The 11,719-nt window shown below is 31.3% G+C and overlaps 1 protein-coding gene across 1 annotated transcript; it reads right to left on the bottom strand.

The window, feature by feature from the left end:
* Positions 1-8,784: 8,784 nt before the first annotated feature.
* Positions 8,785-11,719, bottom strand: LOC145140529 (uncharacterized). Its single transcript, XM_079073990.1, has 4 exons — positions 11,389-11,719; positions 10,854-11,301; positions 9,692-9,827; positions 8,785-8,868 (listed from the first exon to the last, which is right to left on the bottom strand). The coding sequence occupies exons 1-4, from the start codon at positions 11,717-11,719 to the stop codon at positions 8,785-8,787; spliced, it is 999 nt and encodes a 332-aa protein (XP_078930116.1).

Raw genomic sequence — 11,719 nt, 5'->3', positions numbered from 1 at the left:
TTTGTTTTAAGACTTTTGACTACTTCCCCATTTAGGCATCTTACTTTACTTAAATGTGTTTTCTTGAAACCCAACATGGTATTTTTACAACTTTCTAATCCAAATGTGTTTACAAGACATCACTGATGCCTACATTTCAAAACACACCTTATTTGTTTATTTTATTTCAAATTAGTTTTATAATCTGTGTTTATAAAACTTACAACATTGCAAAACTAAGTGTTCACTTTTAAATTTCCAGTGACACCTTCAACAATGTATAATTACTCTTCTAAATCTATTGAGTCTTTACCTTATATGTTTTAACTATTATTGAACTCCATTCTAAAAAGTCAAATTGTCAGATTTTCAACTACCGTTTGTAGTGCTTCTTCTTTTTCACAAATGGAGTTTAACTTAATAAGGTAACTCGTGATTATTAGCAAACATTCTAAGACTCTCACATGTCTATTTAATCATCAATATACATCAAATATTAAAGTTTGAAATATATCTCAACCTGGTTTTAATCTACCTATAGGTATTGTTCTTATTTTTAACAATAACGATCATTGCCGCCGCTACCTTCCTTTTTCTTTCCCCCAAACTTTATTTCTCGCTCTCCTTCTGATTTTAGATCTCGCACGCCATAATATTAACATAATACATTGTCTAACTTTGTTTCTATCTATTTTGCTTCTCTTGGTACCATGTTCGTACACATATAGACTAGAAGTCTACCCTTTCGTTTTGAGCGATTAATACGTGTATAGTTGTGAGTCATAATTTGGATTTAGTCAACTTTGATATATTCAATTATGCCTTTTTCCATATACATCTTGTTTTTATTTTGAAATCTACAATAAACAAGTAATCCTTAATTACATTTGCTCTTTCGTTCTAAATTTGGAAACTTGATTTACAATGCAAGTTTCATTGTATTTTTCGTTATAAGTAATACACAAGATGAATACCTTTATGCTTATAATTTTTCTATATCCGAAAAATATATGTGGAGGATATGTATCCTTATGTTTCTTCTTTTCTTTAAATACATCAAAAGTTCTGAATTTTACGATTATCTATTCTCTAAATGATTTTTTTTGTAGAAACACTAAACTATGAATGCACTATTTCTAAAGATTGACATTTTTTTACACCTTTCTTAAAATAGTATTCTACTTTGCAATTTTCGGTGAGTTCCTAACTCTTAAACTTTTTTTTTCATAAGTATTCCGACTCCTCTTAAACTTGTATTTGTCCTGACTTAGACAATTAGTCAATTTTTACAAAAAGCATAATATCAATATTTCTATAAAAAAATTCTCTTAATGACGATTTAAACATTTAACTTTAAATTATCTTTTTTTTTACTACTTCGTTTGATCGCCACACATATATCTTCATTATCTTGGAATTATTACACATTTTGATAATAATGAGATTAGTTATCCTTTCTAAACACACATTTTGATAACAGTGAGATTTCTATCACTTCTAAACACTTAAAATGCTATCTACACAATGTGATTTAAAATATGATAAACTTTCACCGCCTTCATTAGAGACAATGACTCTCTAATTATATATATTCTTCGAATATAGTTCTATTATTGTAAGAGTAACCGTAGTAGTAATTATAGCCTCGGAGATCCTCAATCATTTCGTAACTTATTTTGTAGACGACACTTAAAAAGCCTTTACATTCGAGAGGTACCAAAACTTTGTTGCCTACCCATAGTACGTATCTTTAGGAGCTTACCCTTGATCATTTATTTTCATTCGTGCTACCCCTTCTTATTTCAAAATATATCTTTTCCAGATGTAGTAGCCAACCCGGAAGTGAACAAATTGTTCCTAATCTCTTCTTTTTTTTAAGCAGCGAAGTTACACGTAGTGCTAATTTAGAATGCAACTTAAAGATCAATGCGGATTTAACGCTCAGTGCAGTTGGCGCATCATCGAAACTTATACCGCTCTCTTAATTCAGATAATATCTAACTAGATAATCTTTTCAACTAGGTCGCCATGGTCGGATCATGATTTCCATGATCCTAATTTCTCGCAATCTAGGCTATAGAACTCGAATTAAGGAAACACTAAATTGTTGATAGCAAAAAGAATTGGGCTTTTCCCTTGAGGAATTAACCCAAAATAATCAAAGAACACTTCAAGTCACCACCTCTCCAACTATACAATAGTATTCGGCTGAGTTCTAATAGAATACGTCACGAATTGAATTTCAGGACGAAATTCTTTTAACCGGGGGAGAATGTGACAACCGTCAAAATTCGAGTCGGTTCTAGATTTGAATAAACTTAGTTGCACGTATAGGCACGACACATACTAGACTTAGTAACTAGAAGTTAAGATATAACCTATTAGAAACTTGGAAACAATTAGAAACAATGGATAGTGTACTTAGATTTCACATTGATATGTGAATTCTACATCTATTGAGTTGTAGTGAATATCCATATTTAGGTCACTCTTTGACTCAAACACCTTTTCATGAATCATATACATACATCATGCACTTTACCTAGTGGTAGAAATTAGGTCAGAGTCTCATAGAAACTTAAGTCAAAGTTGAAGACTAAGACAAGTGTACTTGATTCCTCAATTTCGCTTGAATCTCGTAATCACTACATAGAATGCCAATAAACCGATAAAAATAAATTACAAACATTATTTATAACTATAAAAGAGTTATAATACCATAAGATAATTTGAAGTCTCAAATATTCTATTTATTTTGATATTCAAAGTTTATTAAACTCCAAAACCCTAAAAGCCCTAAAACCTAAATTTTATAAAGTTTAACATCAAGAATTTTATAAAATTAGTTATGAAACTTATAATATTATCTTAAAATAATTAAATTCAAGGAAATATAATCAAGGAAATAAAAATTTAAGTCATTAACATTTACCCTTAATTTATAAGTCAAAAATCAATATTTTATGAGTAAAAACTATATTAAGGTGCATATTTTATAAAAATTTGGTGTTTTTATAAAATAATTAGAATTTTATAAAAATGGAAGAGTGAGGGAACCTCTCTCCTCATCAAAATTCGTCCCCCCTCTTTCCTAGGCACCCTCTTCCCAAAATTTTTAATCATTCACTTCACCCTCACACTCCATCTTCTCTCTCACTCTACCCCTCATTCTCTCTCACACTCTTCATCACCACCACTCCATTTCTCTCTTCATTTCTCTATACCCACGAAATTTTCCAGAGAATAAGTCCAAGAACACACCTCAAACTCAAAATCTTCATCATCTAGTGGTGTTCATTAAGGTAGAACACGATTTCCTTTCATTTTCCTCCATGTTTTCAAGGTTTTTCTTGCATTTCCTTCTTATTCTACACCTTTCTCTTAGAAAATTTGTGTGAATATTCATTCACTTCAGTTTTGATGATGATGGTGGTAGATTTTCACCAAAAACATCTTGCATGTTACAAAATGGTGAAGATCCATGACCTAAACCTAAGTCAAAACCATGGAAATGCACTTTTCTATATGTTTTGGTGGAAAAACACCACATGCACCCTATGTTTTCTATCAAAAATGATTTTTGAACATTTCAAACTCATGAATGATCTTCAAACCAACATGCATGTGATGATCTTCAAGCTAATATGCTAGATCATCAAAGTATGTTGTTAAAAGCTTTCAAATATGTTCATGAAGGGTTTATTTCCAAATAAATATCTAAAACTCCTTTTCTGACCAAATCCGATTTTTCCTAGATTCCCATCAACAAAATAAGATGATCTGTAAATTTCCAGAAAACAATTCATTTTTCTAGAATTATTATAATTAATGCAAGAAAATAGGGCAATAAATCATATAAAATACTTTCTGGGGTCTATAAATCCTAGGTAAATTCGTGGACGACCCCTATGCTAAATAATGATCCCTCATTAAGTTTCATCGATTTTTGTTACTGTTTAATATGGTTTTGAATTTTCTTTTTGTTTAGCCCCAATAAATCATAAAACCGCTTTAGATAATTTGAAAAGGTTATATAATAATTTTCGCAGCTTATACTCTCTGTGGAAGACTTAGAAAAATATTTTCAGAATTTTTCATAATGTATTCCTATTTTTCCCCGATTTTTGTGTATATTATGGACTAAAAACAGGAAAAATAGTTCTGCTTATCCAAAATTCATAAAAAGTTACTAGAACACCTTGTAGTACATTAGGAGGCTACATAAAAATTTTGATGACTTTTCCCTTCTGTATACTTTTTTTCTCCTATTTTCTAAGATTAAATACACTTAAATACACAAAATCGGATTCCAGTAGATAAAAACCACATTTGGGATTTTTTCCAGATTATTTACACTGTACATGAACTTTACAAAATTTTTGGTAATTTACTTTAACTGTTTAATAATTATTCTCCAATTAATGATTATTTAAGAGGATAAAACAAAGAAAAATAGAAAGACTAATTGAAAAATATCTTTTATATTTTTCACAGCTTCTACATGTATAATAAAAGTGTTACAAAAATTTTGGGCAATTTTGGAAACTGTTTTCTATTTATTTCAATTTTTATTAGAATAAATGCTCAAAAATCATAAAATAGGGTTAAATTGTCTGGAAATCTATTGTTATATTTTTCCCAGGTTAAGTACGTGTAATGACATTACTATAAAAAGTTTGGGGCATTTTCTTAACCGATTTCTATTTTTCATGAATTTTTATATATTTAGAGAATTAAATATATGAAAAATGGTTATGCATATCCATAATCCATGAAAATTTATCTAGAAGTCTTTTAACATATTTAGAACCAAAATCTGAAGTTTGGTAAATTTTATTAACTGTTTAGTATTTTTCATGATTTTATGGTTATTCAAGAAACTAAAATGGTGAAAAATAGTTAGACAAATCAAAAATTCAAGAAAATTTATCTTGAGGTCTTTGACTTCAATTAAAACTGAAATGCAAAGTTTGGGAACTTTTAGAACTAAATTGATTTAGTTTTGAATATTTAATCATTGGAACACCTCTAAAATGTTAAATATTAACATTTCAATAATGAAAATTTTCCACTTAAATTGTTATATAACAATTGATTCTTTGAAACTTAATTTCCACAGAAAAATGTTTGTAACTTATCAATATTAAATTTTGACACATTATTGGCATAATTCTATTGTAGTAGTAAGTATACTAGTGTTAGATTTCGATTAGAGACTCACTAGCGAATACCATTATTGTAGGAATCGGTAGTGGTACACGTGGAACGTAGTTCAAGGCACCATTTGCATCATCTAAATGTATTGTGAGTATTCACGCACTCCCCTATTTTCAGTTTTTATGTTTTGGGGTGGAAAAGCATGTCCCGAAAAACTATTATTTGAATGTTGTATTTAAATTGATTTGTATCAAACATGATTGTTATTTTATTGCTATGTCTCTCTATGTATGTCTATGCAACACGGAACATGAGAACTTATCGTACTAAGGCCCTTCCCTTATCTCTAACCATTAACTCTTTGAGCCAATGGTCATTATGGATAGCGCTATTAGGAATTGACAACTCCTCACTCGCCCTATTGCTGGAGTGCATGATACCATATTCATCTATGGAACGATAAGCATAGATCTTGATAGGGCTTCAGTCATAGGTTTGGTTGAGACTCATTGTTTGCTCATACACATACAAACTCGTTACTTATTATAGCAATAAACTTGTTTATTAATTATAGCAATGAACTTTGTTTCTCATTACAACAACGAACTGATATTACTGAAAACTTATATACATGTTTTAGCAATGAAATTTTTTGCTCCTTGTAGCAACGAAATTGATTGCTCATTTTAGCAATGAAACTTGTTTACTCGTTTGAGTAACGAACTTTATCTTCCATGAGAATATGAATGTTGCATCTTATTTGGGCAACATACCTTATCTCTCATGATGACAAAGAACTTTGTTTTTACAAACTTATTTACTCATCTTAACAATATACTTTTATTATTGGAAACTTTTATCAAAACTTTGATTTCAATTCATGGAACCAGTATTATTTTGTTTATCTGTGAGTACTCACCAACTATTTTTATAGTTGACGCTCGTTTTACATGCTTTTCAGGAATCATCGAGTAAGTGGCACTTAGGGACACTTCACTTTTAGGAGCATTCACATGTGTTGTATTTCAATTTACATTGTAATTTCTTTTAAAAGTAGTTCAAACCCATTGTGAATTTGTAATGATTTTTAATACTATGGTTGGTGTTGTCTTTTAACTTTTGCGATGAAACCCTTTGTACTGCCACGCCCTGTGTTTCCGCTTTAGCGGGGTGTGACACGAACGTACACCAAATTAATATGATTTAGGATTTGAAAATGAAATATTTTGGATGTACTTTGTAATAAAAGTTGGGTGTTACAAGTTGATATAAGAGTCGTGGTTTAAGTGAATTAGGCATCTTGTAGTAGATGCCTAAACTTAAACCATAGAGTAAGAAGAAGATATGAGTTGGCTATACTTTTTGGACACAATTTGGTGAAATAATAGTCACAGAAATGGAATGTTGTGACAATTGTAATTTAATATCCTACAAACTGTGTTGTAAAGATGAAAATTTAGCTATGTGGAGTAGCTTGTTGAAATCAATACTTCTATGAGTAATCGCATACACTACTTAAATTAAGAAGAAATAGTTGTTAAAATGTTATATGTTTAGATCCATTTAGGGTAGTAAATATATTTAATCTCTTGCGGAATATTATGGTCATTCATCATTGGATTTGCGACAGTTGCTCATTTGGTGTAGTACGCTGAGCAAGTATACTATAAAAGAAAAGAGAATTTATGTAACATATGTTTGAAAAGATTACTGCTTATTTAAAATGTTATGTTTAGCAGAAAAGGGTATTTTGGTAATTTGTAGAAATGTCATAAATTCCTAAATCCTAATGATTTATCTTGCAAATTTATATTGGTAGAAGTTAATATGATCTTAAAATTGACTTGGAAGAATGATATATTTTTAGATAATCATGTGATCAATGTATAATATTGCAAATCACCTAATACGTAAAGCATATGAAGTTTATAAAAAACTTAATGTGTTTAGCTTTGTATAGTTGAAGGTGGGGTATACATGGTAATATCGATAACAATATGAATATAGAAAAATGGATGGAAATGAATTTGCAAGTATGGTTGGATGGTTTAAGAAAGGAAAATAAGGAATCAAATGTTAAGTGGTGTGTAGCAGAAAATGTGATGCGGCGGATAGGAAGTCGCGATGCTTCTCGTAGTGACGATGCGCGTGTATATGGGTTGTGTTGCCGATCCGAGATATGAATTTGAGTTACATATATTGAATAGTGAAAACAACGTATTTCCGGGAGGTCACGACATAAACATGGGTAACACGAACCATCTCAGAAATAGATTGTTATGTTATTTGTGACAAAACTTCACGATAGGAAGTGATGTGCACAGATATACCTACCAGTTTTAAATTTATAAACCTAACTAAACTTATCTACTAATACACTTATAGGCAGTGTACCTAGTCGGTTTATAATATAGAAAAGTAAGTCAGGTATCGAACTCAGGGAACGATATTTAGCAAATAAAATAACTACTAAACATTAATCTAAAAACAATAACTAAATTGGGGTTTTATCTGATTTTGCAAGTTCAGATTAACTTAACTATAAATTAACTAAAAACTCAGCAAGCAATTACTAAAGACAATTGTAAGCAAGATTATAAAGACACTTTCGTTTAGCTTTGAATCCCCCTTTTTCCTATGGTGAGTTTCAATACATGGATTAATTAAGTTGGTTAGCAGTATAAATATTATTAAGAATCTTGATCCGGTCTCCTATTGTTTTCACCAATTCATTAACTACTATGCAATGGTCATACACAAGTGGACACATAACTGATTATTTAAGATTATTGGGCTATGTAAGATATATCTACGATTAATTATATATGAACAAGACAAATAACCAAAAACAATTATGATCAAATTATGTTCTCTAACACAGTTAAAGTTGTTGCCTTTATTACCTATTCTAGGATTCGGCTAATCCTATCTCTAGCAATTTAATGATCATAAATAACAAGGTAGACAAGTTCAAGAAATTAAAGTGATCATTCAACTACACATAACTTGTATATAAGCAACAAATATTAAAACTTTTAACATGCTATGTATTGATAAATCAAACATCATCTAAACCAACTTCATAGAATCCATGCAAAGAGAAACTAACACATAGTATTAGGGTTCATCTATACTAAATGAAAGCCTAATGATTTAGCTCATCATTGGAGAAAATAATCACATTAAAACATAAGAATTTGAACTAGACATCATCAATATAATGCAAACTGAACGTATTGTGTGAATTCTTGCTACAATCTTCAAAACTCTCAATCTCCAATCTTCTTCTCCTTCCAATGGTTGATTTTCTCAGCTTTTCTGTTCCAAAAGTCGTCTAAAATCTGAGAATTCTCTCTCAAATCCTTTTTATGTCGATGTAACAATCGATATTTATAGTTTCCTTAATTTCAGTCCTCACGTTGTGAACAATAGGGTGTCACGATGTGAACTCGGTAGTTATCCGTATTCGACAAGGAAACTTGCTTCTCCGCGTATGGGAATCTTGTAGGACACTTGTCACGACGTGAATAACAATGTCTCACGTCGTGAGCTCTACTCTTATGTATAGAATCGAGATCCTTCTTGATGCCACACCGTGGTCTTCATAATGCCACGTCGTGGGAGTTATTTTTGCATGATTTTTCTCCTTTAAGCTCCAAGCTTCAACTCCAATCCTTCCGGTATCCAGTTTTTGTCGGTTTCAGTCTTTTTTTCTAGAATGTCTTTTTTTGGCTGCAAAAAAAAAAAAACTTAACTTAATAAGTACCAAATATCTTTTCATTTTACCAAAATATAACTTAAAATGTATTAAAATAATGCCTAAATATATGTATAAATATGGCACTATCAAGAAGCAACTGTTAAGAAAAGTTTATGTCACAAAATGCAATCGCTATGGGTTTGTGGCGCATTAACACAATCAGTAAAAAAATAGATACTTTATGTAGAATTATCTATCCCGGGAAGAAGGAAAAACTCGCTAAGAATGCATCGAGTGATGATTGTTAAATGCTTAATCTAGTTTAATGATTTTCAGGCCGAAAATTATTGTAAAAAATGTTATAGGGATAGTAAAGTTGAAACTTCTAGTAAGTGAGTACGAACTGGAAGGAGATAGTGAGTGATTGGTGAGGCGAATGAGAAGTTCGAAGTTGAAATAGAATTTACCTCACATGTTCAACTAAGCACTCTTTTAATCATGTTGAACGAGAGCATCGTGGAATAGTTGATTTATGAGAGTGATAGTATAGTTGACAATTAAAAGCAAATGTGTCTGATCGTTATTTCCTAATGATTTAGAGCTAATCACCGCCAATGAAGAAGGTGTAGTAATGAGTAGATATGGGCCTGTTGCAAGTGATGCCCGAATGAATTATGATAAAAGACACTAAAATTAAAGCGTCAAATAAATCACGGTTAGCAGTTCAAGATAAATGACGTTACGCAAGAAAGTGCATATAGCTACAATGTAAGACAATGTTAGTAAAGAAGATATATTACATGTTCCATATGTAGCACAACTAAAATTATGAAAGTGAGCTAAAAAAAGTTCTACCGTATTTTTAGATGAACCCTTGGGATTATTACCCCAACGATTAAGTGAAGTTATTGCTAAACTAACTGTTAAAATTAATTTTGTTGTGTATATGCCTTTTTGATTGATGACGTCAAAAATAGCGGAGAGAGCCATACTGTGGCAAATATGGATGAGTTAAAATTTACCAACATAGTCATTTCTTGGGGATAAGTGCATATTAAGGGAAAGAAAGATGGGTTTACTATGTGTGTGCATACTTATTAGAAATCAGGTAAGATATTATCATAGATTCGATATTCTTGTTGAGAATCGAGAATTTATCTAATTTTTTTTAGGGGTGTTGTTCCTATTATAGTTGAATTAAGAGTTGGGGTCCTAGAGGTCGATATTTTGGAATGCAAACATTCCAAAGATTTATTTGATAACCGTTATTGGCGGTTTGAATGCTAAGGATGTTGTTTGGAAAAAGAATATGGTGTTGTTTGTGGATTGGCTAATTGCATTAAATGAGTATCTAATTTGTTGTGATAAATCTTAGAACTCATTGAGAAAAGTCATTGTATGTAGAGCTCTCTAAATCATAGAGAAGTTTAGCTTCTCAAACACATATTAGTAGTTGGAGTGTTAAAGTTGATTCCGCAAGGATTAAAACATTGAAGTAGTGAAAATAACCGATAAATCTTCCGAGATTTATGATTTTCACAGATAAATAGTTGTTATTAGCGTTTGGTAGAAAACATTTCTTGATATAGTTGTAATGTGGATTAAGTTGATGAGAACGGTTGCAGACTTTAAATAGTTGAGGTATAATATGTAGTGTTTTTCACACTTTATCTGAGCTTTGTGTAAAGATTTGGTGTTAGGTGTTGTTTGTTTTTCTGAAGCAAAAATTCATAAAGTCTGGGGACCACCTCTGCAAACCTCTGCAGCAGAAGAGGTGGACCAAACGGCTGCAGACTGTACTAAGAAGCGTGTTTGTTTTTGTTAACTTCTGCAGACATTAAAAAATTAAAATAAACTAATTTAATAAACCGAAAATGGTTTTTTAAACACAGAAAATTTAATAATTGTAGTCTTAAAACATTGAAATAAATTCCATACAACCAAATTAGTCTTACAATAACATTTTGCAATAAAGTTCATACAACCAAACTTTAATAGTTCTCATTCGATATTTTACATCAATTGCTCGGCAATTTCATCCCGTAACTGGGTCATATATTCACGGTCCACTGCAGTACTATGTGTTGGAATCTCATCTTCATCATCATCAACGACTGCATTGTTATTCCGAACTGAGACATTTGGTTCATCATATCGTGCAAAATACTCATCACGTAGTCCCTCTCTTCTTATAAAATTATGAAGCGCGAAACATGCAAGGGTAATGTTTCGTTGTGTAACCAACGAGAATGGTGCCATCCTTTTCAATATAGGGAATCGTGCTTTCAAGACACCAAAAGCACGCTCAATGACGTTTCGAAGTTTTGCATGTGCATGGTTAAATTTTTCTTTATTCGTTAATGCACGTCTTCGACTGAAATCTCCAAGCCAATACCTCACATTACGGTACGGTGCCATAAAACCTCGAATGTTTGCATAGGCGGCATCACAAAGATAATATTTATCTGTAAAAAGGAAATAAATAAATAAATAAATAAAAATCATTTCTTTTTCAAACTAAGATAAAACTATTTAAATAACCATAAACTTACCTGATGGTGGTAACAGGAATGGTGCATGTGGATTTGCTAATGCTTCTGATAATATTCTAGAATCGTGTGCTATCCCTTCCCAACCGGCCACAACAAACGTAAATATCATGTTGAATTCACATATTGCCAATACGTTTTGGTAACAATCGCCTTTTCCCCTACTTCTATATAAATCTCGTTTGTTTGCAGGGACAACAACATGTATCAAAGTGCCATCAAGTGCACCAACTGCTCCTTTGAATATCTGTCGTAGCCTCCTATCATGTCTCGGAATGTTTGGATTCGGATTAAAAGAAGTTGGTACTATAATGTCATGTGCGAAAAGCAACAT

Source organism: Lactuca virosa, chromosome 9 (assembly GCF_052849685.1).
Source record: "Lactuca virosa cultivar CGN04683 chromosome 9, Lactuca_virosa_CGN04683_v6, whole genome shotgun sequence".
NCBI classification, from domain to species: domain Eukaryota; kingdom Viridiplantae; phylum Streptophyta; class Magnoliopsida; order Asterales; family Asteraceae; genus Lactuca; species Lactuca virosa.
Note: the sequence above shows the minus strand (reverse complement) of the source record. Positions and strands in the feature narration are given on the sequence as shown.